This window comes from Aspergillus sclerotioniger, assembly GCF_003184525.1.
Source record: "Aspergillus sclerotioniger CBS 115572 chromosome Unknown BO94scaffold_17, whole genome shotgun sequence".
Lineage (NCBI taxonomy): Eukaryota > Fungi > Ascomycota > Eurotiomycetes > Eurotiales > Aspergillaceae > Aspergillus > Aspergillus sclerotioniger.
Genome location: NW_020291007.1, coordinates 692,869 through 712,650, shown reverse-complemented (window position 1 = coordinate 712,650; position 19,782 = coordinate 692,869). Strand labels below are relative to the sequence as shown.

The following is a 19,782-nucleotide window of genomic DNA, read 5'->3' as shown; positions in this document are numbered from 1 at the left end:
CCACGCTACTCAACCCGACCATTGAAGGCTGGGCCGATCGCATAATTGATCTCAGACTGAAAGAATCAAGGGGATGACACGGTTTCAACACATCACCTACACTCACATATGCGCGCCTTGTATATTACCATCCATCTTCCTCCTCATCGGCACGGCCGGCTGCATCGCATTGCATCATATCACATTCACGTATATATACTTGCGTGATTTTATCGTTCTTTTTCATTTTGGCTACGAAGTCTCTGCATTCTTTACGAACTGGATATGTTTACGCTCGTTTGATACCACACCTGCAAATTTTGGTACGCGTTCATGGGATATTGATTGATTGCTGCTATGAGTCTGATCGCATGGGAGGATGAACTGCTTGTTTTTGGTTGTTGATGCGTTCTATAATATATTTCAGGGGATTTTTTACACGTTATTATCATTTTCATTGTTGGTTGATACTGTTTTGATGTCATTGGATTTGAGTTAATTTCGTTCCTGTTGGATGCTATGGCACGCACGGATGAGGGTAATATATCAGGCAGACATAGTAATAATCCTAAATGATAATTGGATTACAGGCATACCATCTTGGCCTACAGCGTATCAAAATCTGCAGGTAGATGATCCAGCTTGTGAAGGGAACTAACTGGAGCTGACATCTAGACAGGCATGAAATCCAAGCTACATTAAGAAGCAAAGAATATGTATAAAACTTTATTAAGACTACTGCAAAGTGACCCGTAGCCATCAAGTTATGAAATACTTCTTTTCACCCTCCTCTTCACTCTATTAGCATATCACGTGGTATTGTGCTCGCCCCTGTCCCATTCCAAAGCAAAGAAGTCATACCATAGTCCAGTCAATCCATTTCCCCCAAAACGAAGTGATATATAACCGAAATCAAGTAAGCAAAATGAAACACGTCCCAGCAAACCGGCTGCATTATGGTGTCATATCAACAACAACGTTCAAAAGGCATCTTCAACACCCCCGTCTACCCTACCACTCCAAAGGCTCCGTCTTGACATCACCCCGATTCGTCTTGGGCACCGGTGCGGCCTGAACCATGGTTGCGCCACCACAGTTGCCACGCTTCAGGTAGCCGCTACCATCGAGCCAGGGAGTCTCGAGGGTACGCTTGGTCTCGAAGGTGCGGATCTTGTCCTCCATCTGGAGAGTCAGACCGATATCGTCGAGACCGTTGATCAGGCAGTGCTTGCGAAAGCCGTCGACATCGAAGGAAGCCAGCTTGGCACCCTGTGTATCCTTGATCTCCTGGTTGACGAGGTCGATTTCAACCTCGCGGCCGGCGTGGGCCTCGGCGGCGATCTTCTGCAAAGCAGCCTCGTCGGAGATCACGACGGGGAGCATGCCGTTCTTGAAGGTGTTGTTGAAGAAGATATCGGCGAACGAGGGAGCAATGACACACTTGATGCCGAAGTCCAGGAGAGCCCAGGGCGCGTGTTCACGAGAACTGCCGCATCCGAAGTTGGGGCCAGTAACCACAAGGATCTTGGAGTTGCGGTAGATGCCCTGGTTGAGGACAAAGTCAGGGTTTTCGGCACCGTCCTTGTAGCGGAGCTCGTAGAAGAGGGCGCTGCCGAGGCCGGTACGCTTGATGGTCTTGAGGAATTGCTTGGGAATGATGGCATCGGTGTCGACGTTGGAGCGGTCCATGGGGGCAGCAATGCCCTTGAGGGTTGTGAACTTGGGAAGGCCGGCGCTGGAGCCGCCGGCGGAGGAGTTCGTGTGGGGCTCGTTGTCGGCAGGAAGGTCCATGATCCGCTCAAGCTCGTCTTCGGTCTCGGGCTCCTCGTACGTCTGCTGGACGTCGACCTTGGGCTGAACCTTGCCCAGGACCGGGCTGCTCACGACGTGTTCCCGGACATCGGCGAGCTTACCGACGATAGCGGCGGCGGCGGCCATGGCGGGGGACATCAGGTGGGTACGACCGCCGGCACCTTGGCGACCCTCGAAGTTGCGGTTGGAGGTACTAGCGCAGCGCTCCTGCGGAGAGAGGATGTCAGGGTTCATACCGAGACACATGGAGCAGCCAGCCTCTCTCCATTCGAATCCGGCATCGGTAAAGATCTTGTCGAGACCTTCAGCCTCGGCCTGCTCCTTGACCAGACCGGAACCGGGAACGATCATGGCACGCTTGATGTTGGAGGCGATCTTCTTGCCCCGGACAACCTTGGCGGCGGCGCGGAGATCCTCAATACGGGCGTTAGTGCAAGAACCGATGAAGACCTTGTCAACCGGGATATCCTTCATGGGGGTACCGGCAGTCAGGCCCATGTACTCCAGGGCGCGCTTGCAGGCGAGCTTGCGGTTCTCATCCTCGAAGTCATCGGGGCCAGGAACGACGCCGTTGATAGGGATGACGTCCTGAGGGGAGGTACCCCAGGAGATGGTAGGGATGATGTCCTTGCCGTCGAGCAGGACGGTAGTGTCGTAAACGGCATCCTCGTCGGAGGCCAGGCTGGACCAGTAGTTGACGGCCTTCTTCCACTCGGCGCTGTCGACCTTGGGGGCCAGGGGACGACCCTTGAGGTACTCGAAGGTGATCTCATCGGGGGCGATCATACCGGCACGGGCACCAGCCTCGATGGACATGTTGCACATGGACATACGGGCCTCCATGCTCAGGCCGCGGATGACGGAACCGCAGAACTCGATGACAGCACCGGTACCTCCGGCAGTACCAATAACACCAATGATGTGAAGAACGACATCCTTGCTGGTGACACCGGCGGGCAGCTCACCGTCGACCTGGATGCGCATGTTCTTGCTGCGGCGGGTGATGAGAGTCTGGGTAGCGAGGACGTGCTCGACCTCGCTGGTACCGATACCGAAAGCAAGGGAACCGAAGGCACCGTGTGTGGAGGTGTGACTATCACCGCAGACGACGGTAGTGCCGGGAAGGGTGAACCCCTGCTCGGGGCCGATGATGTGGACGATACCCTGGCGCTTGTCGCCCATGCCAAAGTATGTGAGACCAAAATCCTTCACATTCTCCTCGAGGGTGCTACATTGCAGACGCGAGTCGTTCTCTTCGATGAACTCGTCAACGTTCTTGAAGTTTTTCCGGGAGGAGGTGGGGATGTTCTACCATTGAGTCAGTACGTGTATCATTCAAGGTAAAAAGAAAACATGAAGGACATACGTGATCAACGGTCACCAGAGTGCAGTCCGGCCGGCGGACTTTACGACCAGCATTCTTGAGACCCTCGAAGGCCTGAGGGGATGTGACTTCGTGGACAAGGTGTCTGTCGATGTAGATCAGGAGAGTACCATCTTCCTGCTCGTTGACGATGTGGTGGTCCAGGACCTTGTCATACAAGGTCTTGGGTTTCCTATCGACGCCGGGCATGAGGGGCGAAGTATGAACAACGGGGCACTAGTATATGGGGAGAGATCTGGGGGGAAAAGAGGAGAATATGGAGGAAACCCAGACACGGGGAAGGTCAAAGGAGTTCTGATAGAATGATAATGAGTCTGAAGCTGTGGATTGGGGAGAAGGTGGGATGGTTTTAACTGGGCGTCGACCGCGATGTCGCAGAGCGGCTGTCGAGGGGCAGCGCCGGTGTCGGTGGTCAGCACCCAATGGGTGGGTGGCGATTGGCTGTCGGGGAAAACTCTGGGGGCCGACACCGGCCGGGGCGGCGCTTAGACGCGGCAACCTACGCTTCCCTGACTAACCGGTCCAGAATGATTGGCACTCGCGGATAATTCTTGCATCAGTAGCCTACTAGCGGACTAGGCAGTGTCGACAGGAATAGAACAGCTGTTCTCGTGGCCAAAAAAAAAAGTCCCTCGAGTGAGTCAAAACCTCAATCCTTCAAAGTCGGTCAAGCTTCATCGGCGCATTGACCGCCAAACTCCGGGCGGATCCCCCGGAGAACCTTTGGTGTTCCGGTCCCGATTAAGTTGTTGGGGAACCTAATCCACTTGGAATGCTTCCTCTCGACCCCTACTGGCTACTAGTAGAAAAGGCCGCTAGCAATGTTCCATTTCTACAGTCTAGCTCCTTTAGCTGATGTCCCTGTAGTTGTGCAGGTCTTTCTCCATTCACGTTTCCCATTCCAAAACCATCGACGTTCGTGCGTAAGAGGACATTACACTTGTTCCGATCGGTTGAGTTGTACTGCAACAACATAATCCAACCGGCGCATGAGACGGCCACTTCTCACTCTCCGCTAGAGGTAGGTTCGCTTTGTCCTCCATTGCTGGGCAAGGGCAAATCTATTTTCGTTGGACTGGTATCATTCATTGTTAGTCCGCAACCGGGAGCAGCTTGAAGCTGCTGATTTCTCACCAGTACACAATAGCTCTGGCATTGTAGTCATCATCAAGAAGACCTTAATCCCCTTTGTCACCTGAAATCGTATATGGAACCGTTCGTCATTGTGGTCATAGTGCAATAGGGTCTCGAAAAGCGAATACAGGGGGAAGCCATGGTTCAAGAATGCCTTGATTGCTCGATTGCTCGCTTAGTAGAGTATGTTCACCTCCGACGTTGTCATTAACTAGCGGGATATTTGTTATTCCCAGATATAGAAGCGCGTTGCTCTCACTGCGCACGGAGGCTCGCCGATGGGGAGGCAGTATCAAGTCTTCAGATGCATGCCAGCCAGCTGATTCTGCCGTCGAAATGTGTGCCGATTTGGTAATTCATGCTATCCATGACCGAAGAACGTGTCGCGGGGTTGTATTGGGGAGGTTGCGCGATATAACGAGGGTGACAATGGCGCAAAAACGCTTCCCTAAGAGATCGCTGATGCGTCAGCCTTGCTTAGAAGGACGTCCTCAGAGTGCCTTCTTGTCAGGATGCCTTTCGAGTACAACCGACTCACTCACCTACCAAGAGTGGAACGTATGATACCTAATGTGAAGATGTAGAGAGATGTATTGCGGATTACATACTAGCTATTTTTTTCATACGGGAGGCCGCGACTGCATGTCCACATGGCCTTAGTCAGTTTCTTGACAGTACTCGGCTGGTGTGAGGCCGAAGAAGAAGCAAGCAATCCAGCACTCATTATGTGACTAGTTCACGATTTCCATAGGCGGCGCATTTCTTACCTATCTAATGCCTCAGTACCATTGTTGTTCAAGGAATCTCCAATCACACTGCGCAGCATTAGATAGCATGAGACAAAGATGCTCATATAAAAGTATTAAGTGAATCCCCAAAAAAATACTTGAGGGAAGTGATTTTCATTCTCTTGCTAGCAAAGTGACGTTCAAAAGTGAGAATGTCCACAGGGGATGTCGGTCAAAAGGGGCAGAAGTTGTCGTCAGAGTCCGCAGGGAATCTTGGAAGGAGGGTAGGTATGGACCGACTACCGACCAACATAGAACGCTACCTGCAAAGGGAGATGCGAATTTCCGGTCGATCAGAATCTGTCTGGGCTTCCGGATACCCACGAATAGGTCAGCTGCCCAACTCTCTTATCAACTTTCTGGAGAGTGGGTAGTACTCTTGTTGTCATGATCCCTGTACTTGTGGAGGCTTAGATGTCCTTTTCTTTGTCTGCGGCTGTCCGGAGTGGCGCCTAACTTTCCAAAGCTTGAGAGTCATCTGTTAGTACTATACTGTATCTGGTAAGTCAGAAAAATAAAGAGACGGGTTGGAGTTGTCCCTTTTTTTAATACCCCCCAAGTGTAAATTTGCAGACATTCCGTTGGGTTTGGTAAATTTGGAAACGCATTAAGTCTCGATCTGATCCTATGAATATCGCCAACCAACTTACGGTGTATGAAGTGCTTGTGAGTGACAGGGGTTAATTGTAGAACGCATGCTGTGAGTTATTTCCTAAGTAGCCATTCTAGAATGAAGTAATACGTCCAAATCCCTTGATACTGCAATTCTAGGGCCATTAGCCAAAACATGGCTGTTGAGGTATACTACCTCCTTAGACGACATTCTTCACCTTGACTAGAATACCCGGAGAATCGCGAGCTTGCGCTCCCAGGAGGTAGTCCCGGCTCCAATCAATGTCACGGTCTCTTTGCACCTGGGACACGTCGAAGTCGAACTGCCGGAAGACTACCGCGAGAATCAAGTAAAGCTCTGCGCGGGCAAGATTGATACCCAGACAGGCACGGGATCCTCGACTAAACGGAACAAGATACCGCTCCAGGCGTTTGCCATCAACCAACCACCGTTCCGGACAGAAGAGGTGCGGTGCCGGAAAGATATTCTTATTCTGGTGGATAAGGAACCCTGTCATTCCCACTGTTGTACCGGCCGAGATCACGTATCCATGGCAATATATGGTCTTATCGGGAAATTGTCGAAGAATACGGTGAGTCACAGGCCCACAGAGACGTAGTCCTTCTTGGACTACAGCAGTCAAGTAGGGCAGTCGTTCCAGCTCCGCCAGCGACGGAAGGTGAGATGGGTCTGAAATGGCAGCTCGGAGTTCATCATACAGACGCTGACGCACAGCTGGATTGGCCGCAACATGATAGGCAGTGCCACGAAGCACATGCGCCCTGTGACAAGTCTAGTCAGCTACCGATCGATATTCTGAAAACTAGAAGCCTCCATATGTGACTATCAGCATCACTTACGTTGTGCCTGAGCCAGCAGTAACAAGGCTGAAGGCTTCATCTCGGAGTCTGTCGCGTTTCAACTCATTGGCTGGCAGCTTGCTTTCTAGAAGCTCATGGAATACAGTTCTATGATAGACCTTCTCGTATGCTTTGCCATGTCCATGGCGGATGGCTTCAACTTGTCGTGAAAGATCCTCCTAACGTTTAGCACTTTCCCACAACGATCTTGGGACGCTCACCAATCGGAAGGCTAGAACATCTGCCATTGTGGGCGACAGGATCTTCTTGATATTATCCTGAAAGGTGTAAGGCTGCAAGCCATTCCAATAATGGGTGCTCAACTTACAGGCAGGGAATATGTAAGACGCATAATCCAAGGCATATGAGTATTCTGTCAACTCGTTAGACACTCTACCTTGATTCTTTCAACTGTCACTTACCCAGAGGCTGACTGCTATAAACCCATCCACGTCATCGAAGCCCTTACGACCGAAATCAGACTTGAGTACGTTCTCAGGTTCCCTTGCGAAGCAGTAGTCCTTGATGATGTCCAAGGTAACTGAGGCAAACATGTATTTCATATTGAGCGTCTCTCCGTTCCTGCTGACCTCTTTCAGGCGTTCGCATAGCATGTCAATGGGCCGTCTGATGGCCGGGACCAGATCAACGACAGATTTTTTAGAGAAGAACGGATTGATAGCACTTCGTCGAATTCGGTGTAGTTCGTGGGATTGAGTCGCAAGGGTCTGAAATGACTTAGTTAGTCAATTCATCCAGCGGTGGTAAGTCTACCGTACGGAAGAATAAGGACCAAATGCTTCAGCGGTTCGCTGTGGCTTAACAGCACGGCCATTTTTCTGACTGTACAGCTCGTCGAAGAAATCGGGGTCATCAATGTGAACTTCATCAGGATTGATCCTGATAATAGGGCCTGGGTTGAAACTTGTAATTAGACAGCTGTTTTCACTCTGGTCTAGTAGTCGTCAAAAGCATACCGTATCTTTTATGAAGTTCTTTCAGCTTGAAGGTGAACTGGCCAGGAAGGTATAGATCATAGTACCACTCGTAGAGATACGTCGCCTTGGCAAGCCATGGACCGGGGATGTGCACGAGCGAATGGAAATAGATCCGGTAGACAAGAAGAGAGACAATATAAACAAGGTAGAGTGTTACTAAGGCTATCGCACTTAGCCCTAGTTCAAGCATGGTGACTAGAGATCTAGATGATGTTGAAAATCCCAAAACTCAATAGCACCAAAGAAAATGTAGTCAGAAGATGGCTGGTGCATGATGAGGATTATGGGTTCCGTTTATATTCCAAGAAAAGCCCAGAGAGGCTAGTAAGTATCACTTTTACATCTGGGTATTTTTCTCGCAGGTCGGTATACATACAAGTAATATAATAAATGTACTGGGCGTGTAATTGATGTTACCCAACGAAGAGACAACTATGTAGTCGATCTCTCAGCACCCCAGTATGTTGCCAGAAAGCTGCTCCCTTTAAATCCTTTACGTGCCATCTGATTAAACCTACGACCGGATGACCCCTACATCACGAGAGCTTGGCGTACGTTACTTGCATTAAATTAAGCGTGCTTATATCAAGCATATCTAGGAGTGCTTGGGTGGATATGCGTCGATTTCATTGCAAAAAAAAAAAAAAAAAAAAAAAAAAAAAAAAGTATGAGGACCGATACCTGAAATTGCCAGGGATTCGAGTGTGCAGGGATCAATCATCCCTACTAAAGTATGTCGACGCCGAGCAATTCGAATTTATATACGCCCATGGAGTTCCGAGGGTCATCACAGGTTCGATCGACCGTGTCGATGAAAAGAAGGAACTTTGAAGCCGAGAGTCTTCTTCCCCATGAGTTCCCGTAACTCGGCCACGCTGAAAGGCACCAATCGCCCTATGTCCTTTGGCTCCACGATTAGGCCCTTTGCTCTAACATAGCTAGCACTAGAAACGGGCCTCTCACCCCGAGAAAATAGGAGGATAGCCTGCACCCAGTCCTCCATAACTTTCTTTGTCTGCGGTGCATGGCGGAAGAAGAAAAAGAACGTGTGCGGCATGTTCTCATACTCCTGGTGCGTGACTGATACTCCCTGAGAATGAGCCACCTGTGCGATTAACATTGCCGGATCAACGGTTTGCTCTTGGCCAGACGCCATCCAGATGGGAAATGATCCAGACCAGTCATCTGAAGCCGCGGGGCTGACCAGTGGGTGAGCTAGCATGTCGGCTTCGCAGTACAGGTCCGCGCGCGGAGGCTGAGTGAGCCAGATCGAACAAGTAGGAAAGCCAGGCTGGAGAAAAGGCAGTTTCTCGACAGGAACCGGGAACAAATGCGTCTCCATGTTTCGCTCGTAAGAGGGAAGAGAGTTGGTGAGTTCGGTTATAGGACTCACTAATGCCATACCAGCAGGAATTATTGGCATGATTGTCTGCCCATGGAAGACAATTGACTTTCCCTGACGCTGAAGTCGAAGCAAGATCTGCAACAGGCTCAGGGCAAGGCATGTACCTGAGCTATCGCCTGCCACCACAATGGAGGATGGGGGAATGGCCTCGTGGGGGGAGGAGGTGCCAGTAGCGTCAGGTAGGCCTGGAATACATCAAGCAGAGCAGCTGGAAAAGGATTCTGTGGCGCGAGATGCTGATGTACCATGAGAACTTTAGACCCCGTCGCTTCAGCGAGGAACCCGGCTGTTTTACGGTAGGAGGATGGGGTGTTGAGCACAAAGGTGCCACCGTAGAGGTAAAGGATCGCCAATGGCCTTTTCGTCTCCGCATTGAGCTTTTTGAATATCTCTCTCTCGGGAAGTGAAGGCTGCGGCGTGTCTTTTCCAACGTTATCACGGCTTCCAACCCACTCGAACTTGAGCGACTGGGAGTCTGGACGGTCGTAGCTGATATTTTTGTCGTTCAGCTCATCAACCAGAGCTAAAAGAAGGTCCCGCGATGTATCGTCGGTGGGCTTCGGAATATCAAACTTCGCGACCCAGATAGGACCTTTCACTGGGTCATCTCTGAGCGTTGACCCTTGGGAAACCGAGATTGGGGTTGTCTCTGCATATTTAAGATAGTCGGTTCGGAGCTTCTGTGCTGCGACACGAAGATGGGCGGGGTTCTCGAAATCCATGATAAAAGGAGCAGGTAACCGTCCAAGGATTGGTAGTTGTGAACAGTTATCAATAAGCAAGCACCAGGGAGAAGAAGATTTGAAGGAGCAAAGCTGCGCTACTTGAATGTCAGAAATCCCATACCACTCGGTATTTACGAAATGAATACAGGCTGACGTGGAGACCCCAGCTGTAATCGATGGAATTAAGTGGAGACCTTTATTGTCGCCTATGCACCTATACGATAAGCCGTGTTGGAAGATAATACGTGGTTTCCAGTTTTCAATATCACAGACCAAACAGTACTTACTTATTACTAGTGTCACGTCAACACCCAAAACAGTGGGCGATCGGCTGCCAATCACTAGATACTCAGGGGACAATCAGCAATCAGCAATTAGCGCACTTCCTCTCCGACCACAACCAACGGCTTTGATCGGATAATTCTGACTACCAAGGTACACAAGGCTGAGGTGTGGAGAAGTAAATCCTTTTGCTTATGGTCTATGACAAGAAGCTGATTGGCGGCATGTTCCCAACCTATCAGCAAAAGAGCATATCTAGAAGTTCTTCGCTAATTGAGACTCTAGGGAGCACATTTACCTATTTCATATCTACCCCTGCAATCTGGGATATTTAGCCACCAACGGTTCGTTTAGATGACTCTGGCCGATAAATGGGCCCAGAGCGTTATCATGATCTACAATCAACTTCTCGCTTGGCGTTGGCTGATCGGTAGAACGCCCATACATGGCTCACATTCGAGCTGCGGCAGCTGAGATTGATGAGTAGCAAGAACTGCCTTCTTTGTGCAATGCTGGATACCCCTGGCAGCATCAGGTGATGGCTCACAATATAGAAGCTCCATCCTAATGGCCTGCCAGTACCGCTTACTTTCATCCGACTGCTATCAACGCAGAAACAATGACGCCTTCCGAAATGTCTCCCAAAGAGATAGCGATGCATGCAGACACTATCGGACAGTTGCCAAGAGAGAGGAGCACAAGCTTCACTGGTCTTGACCGCAGCACTTTGTCTGGATGGCGGTTGATGCTTCTAACCATCGGGTAAGTATAGCAACTCCCCACAACAATTGTCTTGACTAACATATAAAGTCTTTGCCTTTGTTGCTTTCTCTCGTCACTTGATGCCATCATCGTCAGCACATCCCTTACTACCATTGCAAAGGACTTCCAGAATCTCGAGAAAAGCAGCTGGGTGATATCGAGCTACTTGACCTGCTACTTCAGTAAGGCTTGCACTGCATAGCTAATAGAATATCCCCTGACACTCTTCAGGCTTCATGATCATATGGGCCAGGGTGAGCGACATGATAGGGCGAAAGCCCATGCTCATCACTGCCGTGATTTTCTTTCTGGCCTTCTCTGGGGGCTGCGGCGGAGCCGGAACAATGCTACAATTGTAGGTCGTTCTCAGAGTAAGCTTTCGAGAGTCTGGTCATTGACCATAACTGCAGGATTATCCTTCGTGCCTTTCAGGGTATCGGTGGCGCTGGGATATTCAGCATGGTGCCCATTGTCGCTGCGGAGATGGTCTCCCCCGACCGCTACGCGCTTTATAACTCCATCATATCCTTGACAATTGCAGTCAGCTTCCTGCTTGGACTGTTAATCGGGGGCGCTATCTCAGACGGCACAACCTGGCGCTGGATCTTCTATATCAATCTCCCAGTTGGCGCCATTGGTATCGTTCTAATTTACCTTACTATGCCAGCCGCATTCCCCGATGTGTCAAAACCAACGTCCCTCTGGGGCGCTCCAAAGCCTGTCAATTTTCACGGCAAAGTCGACTATCCAGGATTCTTCATCCTCCTTGCTGCCTGTATACTATTAATTGTGGCCATCGAAGAAGCAGGAGTCTCGTTCGCGTGGGACTCGGCTCTTGTTATCGTCTTCCTAGTTCTATCTGTTGTTCTTCTCTGTGCATTTTTGAGCTGGGAGTGGCACGTACACCGAAGCAAATCCATCAGAGAGTCCGTGTTCCCGTGGGAATTTGTCAAAAACCGAGTCTTAATGGGAACACTCCTGTAAGCTCTCTTCCCCCCCTCCTTACCCAAAGCCGTGCCCTAACGAGAATTCAGAACTGCCCTACTATCAGGCGTGCCATTCATGACACTGATCCTGGAGCTGCCGGGACGGTTTCAAACCCTGAACAACAACTCAGGCCTAGATGCAGGCATCCATATCTTGCCCCTCACTCTGACAATTGCTCTTGGTTCGGGCTTGACCGGCAGACTGACAGCCCGTGGCCGAGTGCCACCCTTCCTGGTGTTTGTGGTCGCCGCCATACTGCAGGTGCTAGGCGTCGGACTGCTATACTCCGTCCACCCAAGCACAGCCTTACCCGCGAGGCTTTACGGCTATCAGATCCTGTCTGGCCTGGGCATCGGTCTAAGCTTGACCACCGCAATGATGGTAATGCCGTCGATAGTTGACAAACGAAACCTATGTAAGTTTCGTCTCCACATCATCACCAGCCTACAAACCAGACTAACCCACGAGTCCCTTAGCCGTGGCCCTAGGCAGCATCTCACAGCTAAGGATCCTCGGAGGTGCCATCGGAGTCTCAATCGCCACGAACCTCTTGAATAACACCGTAAAAAGCCGCCTGAAATCCGAGCTACCGCTCAACATCCTTGAAGACGTCTTGAAGGATGTCGCCTCCATGCAGAAACTCTCAGCGCATGCACAAACGCTCGTTCGAGCTGCTTTTGCAGATGGCTACCAGAAGCAACTCATCATGGTCCTTGGGTTCTGCGCCGCACAGTAGTTCGCTTTGAGTTTGATGTGGGAGAGACCTCTTCGAAGATTGTCCTAACTTCACGGGTTGTAAGAAGGTAGTGGATTTAGGGGGTGTTAATAATAGGATCCACCTCTATATTCTCTTACCTTGGCCTCACTCAACCTTCTATGACTATCACATCAGCTGTAAAAGCTAGTTGGGGTGTGCAGGCCCTATATCACTTTCTGACATAGTATTACTGTGTTGTTTTATGACCATGCCAGATCCTGCAATTTCTTATGATGTAAGAATTCTGACTTCGAAAGGCTATTCTCGTCGAAAAACATAGACAATGCCCATCATATCTGAAACAACTAAAACCCGCAGGTCCGGACTCTGTGAGATCCTATGCCAGCACTTCAATCAATACCCTCACTTTGCTTCCTTCCCTTAAGCAGCACAGATCAGTGTCCCAGAACACGCCATCCACTGGAAGGTTCTTAAAGAAAATATAAGATGAGGAAGGAACGGGGCGAATGAAGTTGAAGATGAGTCTCGTAGCACTTCCTTGGGTATGATGACCATTGCCGAGGGACTTGCAGCTATAACCTGCACAGCCTGAGTGAAAGCAGGATTTGGATGAAGAAAGAACATAGTACTGGGGGTTGGTTCTTTCGGAATCGTCAAACGAAACGCCTTGATTACAATGAATAATGGATAATGGCTATATAATATACACTACAATACAGACCCCCCAAATGCCCGGTTGTCCTCTCGAAACACCAGTAGGGCGAGGCGGTGCCTCACAAATAGGCCCAAAAGCCCGCAAAATGTCTGCACACCCACCATGCTCCAGGCAAGTTGATTTTCCTTCATCGGCCCCGCCCAAACAAGCCACAGATTGAGTATGGTGAGATTTGTCGACTCCACAATCTGGCCGTTTTCATTCTTGGTCACGCGCACCAGGCGCAACTGATGCAGGAGATCCAGGGCGGTAGCCACCAGCGGGGACGGCGGCACGGTCCATTCGGTCACCGATGCGTCCAATAGCCCAGTGCTGGCATTGAACTTGGGTAGACGATGGCGCGGGCAAGGGATCAAGTTGAAAAGCTGTGGGGTCGAATACAAGAAGTTGAAAATCTGCGGGATAAACAGAAGCAACAGCGTTTTGCTGAAGTGACCCAAAATGCCCACGACGGCAAACACCATTCCCGCAAAATAACAATATGTATCTCCGACGAAGACTTTGGAGGGGTACCAGTTATGGCACAGAAGAGCCAATGAAACCCCAACAAAAGGCAACAAGAAGTACAGGGAGAACAGATGAGAGTCTGTTGCGGGATGCGGGTAGGGCGTAACAGGGGCAAGGTATAAGACATCATTCGCTATCAGCAGCACTGCTATCACCAGGGACTGTGCTACCTCCACCCCGTTGATTCCGGCCAACATGTTGATGGCATTAGGGCAAAAGATAGCCACCGCCGCCATGTAGGCATAGTACAACCACCCGAGGTCGATGGTGGAGCCCAGGTAGGGCTGCAGCGGCACTGGCACGACAACCTGCGTAACACCAAAGTCCACAAAGTAGACGATAAGCATTGGGATCGCACCGAAGGCGGGGATGAGAACTTTGTGCCTCCATCGAATATCAAGCAGATCGTCACCGATGCCGAGAATAACGATACATTGGAGTGAAAGGAGGCCGGAGAGATATGACGCCAGCTGTGGTTTCCCGTCGTCAGTAGGGTAACGCAAACTGATATGCCGCAGATGACAAACCTTTCCATGAGGGAATCGGTGTAGCATCCGACCAGTCTCGACATGGCCGATTTCAATCACAACATCTCGGTTGCCTCCACCCGAAGTGGCCGCCACGATATCCTTGTAGAAAGCAAAAGGGATGAAAAAAATCAGTGCGAGGAGATAGACAATCGCACAAACAGCTCCCATTGTTTCAGGTCTAGTGACAAGCGTCTTTAGTATGGGCCATGGTTTCCAAGTGTGCAACGCAGCTATCATGGAGGTAAGACATACATTTCCGGCCTCGTCGGTTTCGCCATATCCCTCCCTTTCAGGCCTGCCTTCAGGAATACTGGCCCGAGCCATCGAATCATACTAAATGTGACCACGAACGCGATCCCGCTGAACGCGAAGGAAGCCACCAAGGGCGCGCCATCGCCTTGGAACGTACTGAGAAGGATGCCGAGGCAGGCTCCCACCAAGACGAAGAGACGCCAGGTCTCCTGGTGGGAAAGGGAGGTTGACTTTGCCATAGTATCACGCGAGATTGGGTATCGGCATGTCTCCAGTGGCCCCTGTTCGATAGACGCTCACATCCGGCAGGAGAGAGGATCTCGAGCGCGCTGGAGAAAGGCAAGGTGGCATCAATGGATGGTGGAGAAATCGGGGGAAGGCGCCCATTCTGCCGGCACAGGCTGACCGCCGGGACAGGCGGTGGACGGCGCCAGGACCGGCATCGGCTGGCCCGCCTTAGCTAATCGGCCTAAATGATCGCATCCCGGCGCTTCACATGCACGCCTTGCTTGGATTCTATAGGTGATTGAAAAGTCGGATCTACATGGGTCAGGGAAGAACTTCAATCCCCCTCTGAGGTTTCTGCAGCCGACTCTCGACACGTCCCTGGATGTTTGTGCTTGGAGGCGGTGGCTAAGGCTGGTAGTTGCTAGGCTTGCTGATTGTCTCTGATTGGGATCGGGGATACCGCACAAGCCCACCATGGCTGGATTCGCCGACTTTGATGCTGGTCATCGGGACTTGGTCTCGGTCACCAAGTTCAATTTCTATGGCAATCGCATTGTCACAGCCTCGACCGATCACCGCATGAAGGTTTGGGACCAGAAAGATGGTGAATGGCAGCTCGTAGATACTTGGCGTGCCCATGACGCGGAGATCCGTGATGTAAGCATCCACCGCAGTGGCCCCGTTTGCTTAGTATCTGGTCTGGTATTGTGCTGTTTTAACCGTTACTCAGGCGACTTGGAATGGTCCCTTTACGGGCCAGCACATTGGCAGCGTGGGGGAGGATATGAAATGCAAAATATGGCAGGAAGATGTTACGCAACCTCCGAACTCAGGCCGGCGTTTCAGGTCCATCTTTCGTATGACCGCGCCTCAGCGCCACCCCTTTGTTTCAATTGATTTCCGCAACATCGACCTGGAATCATGGATGGCTGTCATCACTCGCGATGGCTATCTTATGGTCATGGAGCCTGTAAGTCCGGACACTCTCGCGGACTGGCAGCCTCTGGATCAGTTCAGAGTCTGCACGGCTCCCCAGAGGGGAGAAGAAACAAGCTTTAAAGTGCAGTTCCACCACGATCCCTCGGACATCACCCATTCCGTCTTGCCATCGTCGGATCGCAAGAGTCTTTCTTTGGTGGTAGCAGCCATGGACAGCGTGAAGGTATATCGCACGGATGCCAGTCGACGCTTTTACCACGCAATCGAACTGACTGGACATGGCGGCCTTGTGAGAGACATTTCTTGGGCCAATGGCTCAGTGAGGGGATATGACCTCATTGCTAGCGGTTGCAAAGATGGGTTTATTCGGGTTTTCGAGGTCTACACCACTGCCTCTGGTACTGGGTCCCATAATCCCAATGGCACCCATGTCCAGTCTTCTGCACAGTCACCATCAATTCGTGCGACAACGCAGTCGGGTATCGGTTCCGCCCTTGCTAGCCGCGCACCCGTGTCCATGTCCAGCCGTGCAGCACCCGCAGATTCCCAGTTTAAACATTCATTCAAGGAAGTCGCATGCATCGACAGCAAGCACTTGGATGTGTGGCAAGTAGGCTTCTCATACGCCGGTTAGTCGCGCACACCTTGGCAGTGAAGCTCCCTGTGATTTATTTTGCCATTGGCTAATTGCTACATAGGTGACTGTCTTATTTCCTCTGGCGATGATGGTATTGTACGATTCTGGAAGAAGTCCCTTTCTGGGGAATGGCTCGAGTACGCTGAGACCGATATGGCTTATCAGTAAAGACTAGGTCCCTTTTTGCAGCATTTTGCGGCTGAATGCTGAGACTCGAGCTTTTCGACTTGGATTTGCCCTTCTTCTGCTGGCGCCATCTTCCCTCGCTCTTGCCCAGTTAATTAACCAAGTTCCCCTTTCTGCTCATTCGCGATGTTCCCACTCCACCCTTTCTGTTCGAACTGGCGTTCATTGCGGTCTATCTCTGGGAAAGATTAGATCTCGGGTTTATTATCTTGCAGTCATTCCTTCTCTGTTTGGTATACAATGATACCCCTGGATTTCTGGCTTGCCTGTCCTTTAATACTATCTCCGCATCTCCCTGCCGGTGCAGGGTGACTACTTAATACGCGAAGGCTTTTCAGCCAACCTTCCGTTTCTCATTTCCTGTCGGAAGAGGAAGGACGTACCCTTACCTCAAATACGGCAACCGTGTGTGTGGCAACCTTTTGCTCTGGGAAAAACAATACCACGGCATTCGTAGACCTCCGGGATACCATCTACGCCTCCATTCCTAACCGCGCACTATGGCTCTTATTCCAACCTTTGGGACCGGCCTTTTCATCGGGGCCGGCCAGGCCCTCGCTGCCGGAGGTCCAGCATCATTACTCGGTTCATATGTACTGATATCTGTGTTAACATACTGCTTGACGACAGCCATTGCAGAGATTGCAGCTCACCGGCCAGCACTCAATGGTACAATGGTGGCGCACAGCTATGAATATGGTTCGAACCACTTGGGATTCTCTCTGGGCTACCTCCGCTGGTACTCCCTAGCGATGATGGTCCCGTTTGAGATCACCACCGCCATGGTCAATCTTGGCCTGTGGAGTCCTGAGCCTAGAATGGCGGTGCGAATCTCGATGGTCACGGTCGTGATCCTTGTATTCAACATGCTTCCGCAACGGGCTTTCAGACGAACAGAGACAGTGTTTACCGGATTGAAAATCGTTACTACTGCGGGAATGGTGGCTTTCTCGCTGTATCTGGCCATTCGAGGTCTTCCGGGGACCCCTATACGAGGCTTCCGTTACTGGCACGAACCTGGACCCCTGAACGAGTACCTGGTTCATGGCAATCTCGGACGCTTTTTGGGTTTCCTGCAGAGCCTCCTGTACAGTGTGATCTCTTTCACCTTGACTCCAGAAATAACCGTCCAAAGAGCCGAGCGTTCCAACACCGAACGAGGTCCTAGCATCCTGAGCATGGCCCGGGTTGATAGCATCCACTTCTTCGCGCTTCACATTCTAAGTGTGTTTATGATGACTTTCGTCAGCCCGTTTGACGAGCCTCGATTGACCAACCATGGTATGGGCGCTGGGACAACACCGTTCGTCGTGGGCCTCATCCGAGCCAATCTCCCTGCCTTACGGATTGCTGTTACCGTACTTATTTTCCTCTCGTCTGTCGCCTCTGGACGCTCGTTCCTCTACATATCTTCTCGCACACTGTACACGTTAGCCGATTATGGGCATGCCCCTGCAATGTTTACCAGGCGCAATAGATACGACGTGCCCTATGTGGCCATTATCACATCTGCACTGTTTTCGGTGTTTGCCTATCTGTCCCTTGCAGAGTCCAGCTCAGCACTTTTCAACTCGCTGATGTACTTCATCACTACGTCCGGCTCCATCTCATGGCTATGCTCGTGCATCATTTACCTTCGTTTCCGAAGAAAGACAGATGAGCAGGGAGTTTTTCGGGTGCACCAGTCCCGCATCCAGCCCTACGGAGTGTATATTGGTATCCTGGGTTGCACTCTGCTGCCCATGGCCAACGCTCTCATTCTTGCATTTCCAGCGCCGTCGCGAGAGGAGACTCCCGTCGAGTCATGGTCTGAACTGAGGCTTGGGAATGCTATTCCTGTGTACCTGGGAATTGGCTCGTTCATTTCGCTGTACTTCGGTCACCAGGTGCGATCAATTATTTTCCAACGGACATCCAAATCGGACCGGGACAGCGTTGAAGCCAATGCGACCACGCACCAAAGCTGGTGGAGAACTCTGTGGCCGGAGCGTGATGGGCTGTCACCAAGTGTCTCACGGAGTGCCCGCACGCCAAATACGTTGGAGCCATGAGAAGTAATTGTCCATCCTAAAACTGTCCCGATACCTGTATTATTCGTGTGGTGCCCGTCTCCAGCTTGGCCATGACGATTATTAATATGGCTTGTATTGATAGTACGCGGGCGCCTCCTTTGCCACATGATACGTGTGGCTCTAAGGAACCTGCCTCCTTAGTGATATTCTTCCCCGATTATTTGATTTCGTTTTGGAGAGTTGGTCCATCCCGAGCATCTTCCTCGATGGTGCCCCGTAGGAACCTGGGATGGCCGAGAGGGATGTGATAAATAGATAAATACGAGGATAGAGAGGGGGGGAGATTAGGCAGGTTGCACTCAAGCAGGTACACGGTAGGACGAGTGCTACGGGGGAGAGCGGAAGCATTACGGATATTGCCAGGCCAGATAGAGTACATTGGGACAGGCCCGGGCGGGTCGCCACGCACAGGACAGGCCTGTCAGCCCCTAACGTATTTTTTCACACGCTAGCAAGCGCCGATAATACTGACCTGCGTCCACTTGCTGTAGGTACCTACCTAGTAGTAGTAGGTAGTCAGAGCAGAAGAGTAATCGGGCCCATGATTCAGTGATTGGCATTGATGGCGGACACCAGTGCTAGTGAATCAGAATATCTATTACCTACTCAGTGAAAATGGGGGAGGGCGGGCCATCTAGCGCGACTGGTTCGAGAGGGTTTCGGGGGAATAACAATAATGATGATGATGGCGATGGGATGATTCCCCTTCGGTCGTCTTTTTGCCATCATCAACACCGCTTTAGGTCAGCCTAGCAGCAGTCCAACACTACTACTACTACTACCACCACCACCACCTACCTCTCCTGCTTGTTCGCTCGCTATTAATATAGGCCACGGCCTCCCCCCTCGGTCTCTTCCAGTTCCCTACTTTTGCCAACTCCCCCCCGCCCCTTAACCCTTTAACCTTTTCTGCTAGCAAAGATCATGTTATCGGAGAAATCCAACGCCATATCTAATCCTGATAATCCTGATGACCCCGACTGGCCTCCATATTGTCCCTCTTTTTCGCCGTCGTTCTCCCCTCCTCATCGTAACGCTCGATACCATTACCAGCACCCTCCACCATCGGGCTGAATGGGTAATTCAATGAGTCGAGCAAGTCATGAGAGGATCCCAACTACTAACCATCGCTTCTTTTTTTCCATTCCCTCTTTATTATTTTATTTTTCTAAGCACAAGCATCGGCCCTACTCACAGACCATTCTCTCTCCCTTCCAATCTTCCCCCTTTCCCTTAAACTACCAGAACCACCCTTCAAGGCTGGCGACA

At 51.0% G+C, this 19,782-nt stretch overlaps 8 protein-coding genes across 8 annotated transcripts; 3 read left to right on the top strand and 5 right to left on the bottom strand.

Annotated features, from left to right (window-relative positions):
- Window positions 1-726: 726 nt before the first annotated feature.
- luA (3-isopropylmalate dehydratase LEU1) lies at window positions 727-3,510 on the bottom strand. Its single transcript, XM_025609237.1, has 2 exons — window positions 3,158-3,510; window positions 727-3,099 (listed from the first exon to the last, which is right to left on the bottom strand). The coding sequence occupies exons 1-2, from the start codon at window positions 3,362-3,364 to the stop codon at window positions 991-993; spliced, it is 2,316 nt and encodes a 771-aa protein (XP_025466632.1). The 5' UTR covers window positions 3,365-3,510; the 3' UTR covers window positions 727-990.
- Window positions 3,511-5,914: 2,404 nt separating this feature from the next.
- Window positions 5,915-7,793, bottom strand: BO94DRAFT_494602 (cytochrome P450; the record flags this gene model as incomplete). Its single annotated transcript, XM_025609236.1, has 7 exons — window positions 7,548-7,793; window positions 7,350-7,483; window positions 6,993-7,298; window positions 6,899-6,943; window positions 6,792-6,848; window positions 6,571-6,746; window positions 5,915-6,492 (listed from the first exon to the last, which is right to left on the bottom strand). Coding segments are annotated over exons 1-7 (1,506 nt in total), but the record flags the coding sequence as incomplete, so codon positions are not given.
- Window positions 7,794-8,355: 562 nt separating this feature from the next.
- BO94DRAFT_566794 (alpha/beta-hydrolase) lies at window positions 8,356-9,695 on the bottom strand (the record flags this gene model as incomplete). Its single annotated transcript, XM_025614583.1, has 3 exons — window positions 8,356-9,048; window positions 9,078-9,595; window positions 9,668-9,695. The coding sequence occupies 3 exons, from the start codon at window positions 9,693-9,695 to the stop codon at window positions 8,356-8,358; spliced, it is 1,239 nt and encodes a 412-aa protein (XP_025466630.1).
- A 970-nt stretch (window positions 9,696-10,665) lies between these two features.
- Window positions 10,666-12,465, top strand: BO94DRAFT_519019 (MFS general substrate transporter; the record flags this gene model as incomplete). The annotated part of the gene is made up of 6 exons (XM_025610052.1): window positions 10,666-10,742; window positions 10,791-10,924; window positions 10,974-11,097; window positions 11,153-11,722; window positions 11,777-12,144; window positions 12,206-12,465. The coding sequence occupies exons 1-6, from the start codon at window positions 10,726-10,728 to the stop codon at window positions 12,463-12,465; spliced, it is 1,473 nt and encodes a 490-aa protein (XP_025466629.1). The 5' UTR covers window positions 10,666-10,725.
- A 634-nt stretch (window positions 12,466-13,099) lies between these two features.
- Window positions 13,100-14,784, bottom strand: BO94DRAFT_536301 (UDP-N-acetylglucosamine--dolichyl-phosphate N-acetylglucosaminephosphotransferase). Its single transcript, XM_025611984.1, has 3 exons — window positions 14,452-14,784; window positions 14,197-14,377; window positions 13,100-14,139 (listed from the first exon to the last, which is right to left on the bottom strand). Exons 1-3 carry the CDS (start codon window positions 14,688-14,690, stop codon window positions 13,156-13,158), a joined length of 1,404 nt encoding a protein of 467 aa, XP_025466628.1. The 5' UTR covers window positions 14,691-14,784; the 3' UTR covers window positions 13,100-13,155.
- Window positions 14,785-14,962: 178 nt separating this feature from the next.
- On the top strand, window positions 14,963-16,767 carry BO94DRAFT_576071 (putative nuclear pore protein (SEH1)). Its single transcript, XM_025615112.1, has 3 exons — window positions 14,963-15,336; window positions 15,410-16,247; window positions 16,317-16,767. Exons 1-3 carry the CDS (start codon window positions 15,154-15,156, stop codon window positions 16,421-16,423), a joined length of 1,128 nt encoding a protein of 375 aa, XP_025466627.1. The 5' UTR covers window positions 14,963-15,153; the 3' UTR covers window positions 16,424-16,767.
- A 174-nt stretch (window positions 16,768-16,941) lies between these two features.
- BO94DRAFT_625218 (putative proline permease) lies at window positions 16,942-18,519 on the top strand (the record flags this gene model as incomplete). Its single annotated transcript, XM_025617267.1, has 1 exon — window positions 16,942-18,519. The coding sequence occupies one exon, from the start codon at window positions 16,942-16,944 to the stop codon at window positions 18,490-18,492; it is 1,551 nt and encodes a 516-aa protein (XP_025466626.1). The 3' UTR covers window positions 18,493-18,519.
- A 44-nt stretch (window positions 18,520-18,563) lies between these two features.
- BO94DRAFT_110587 (uncharacterized protein) lies at window positions 18,564-18,898 on the bottom strand. Its single transcript, XM_025605504.1, has one exon. The coding sequence runs from the start codon at window positions 18,859-18,861 to the stop codon at window positions 18,634-18,636; it is 228 nt and encodes a 75-aa protein (XP_025466625.1). The 5' UTR covers window positions 18,862-18,898; the 3' UTR covers window positions 18,564-18,633.
- Between the last annotated feature and the right edge of the window lie 884 nt (window positions 18,899-19,782).

Coding starts and splice junctions, on each gene's coding strand:
- luA (XM_025609237.1), bottom strand. CDS start 3,364: ATGCCCGGCGTCGATAGGAAACCCAAGACCTTGTATGACAAGGTCCTG. Junction 3,100..3,157: donor CTCTGGTGACCGTTGATCAC/GTATGTCCTTCA, acceptor ACTCAATGGTAG/AACATCCCCACCTCCTCCCG.
- BO94DRAFT_536301 (XM_025611984.1), bottom strand. CDS start 14,690: ATGGCAAAGTCAACCTCCCTTTCCCACCAGGAGACCTGGCGTCTCTTC. Junction 14,378..14,451: donor AAACCGACGAGGCCGGAAAT/GTATGTCTTACC, acceptor GCTTGTCACTAG/ACCTGAAACAATGGGAGCTG. Junction 14,140..14,196: donor ACCGATTCCCTCATGGAAAG/GTTTGTCATCTG, acceptor GGGAAACCACAG/CTGGCGTCATATCTCTCCGG.
- BO94DRAFT_576071 (XM_025615112.1), top strand. CDS start 15,154: ATGGCTGGATTCGCCGACTTTGATGCTGGTCATCGGGACTTGGTCTCG. Junction 15,337..15,409: donor ATGACGCGGAGATCCGTGAT/GTAAGCATCCAC, acceptor ACCGTTACTCAG/GCGACTTGGAATGGTCCCTT. Junction 16,248..16,316: donor AGTAGGCTTCTCATACGCCG/GTTAGTCGCGCA, acceptor ATTGCTACATAG/GTGACTGTCTTATTTCCTCT.
- BO94DRAFT_110587 (XM_025605504.1), bottom strand. CDS start 18,861: ATGCTTCCGCTCTCCCCCGTAGCACTCGTCCTACCGTGTACCTGCTTG.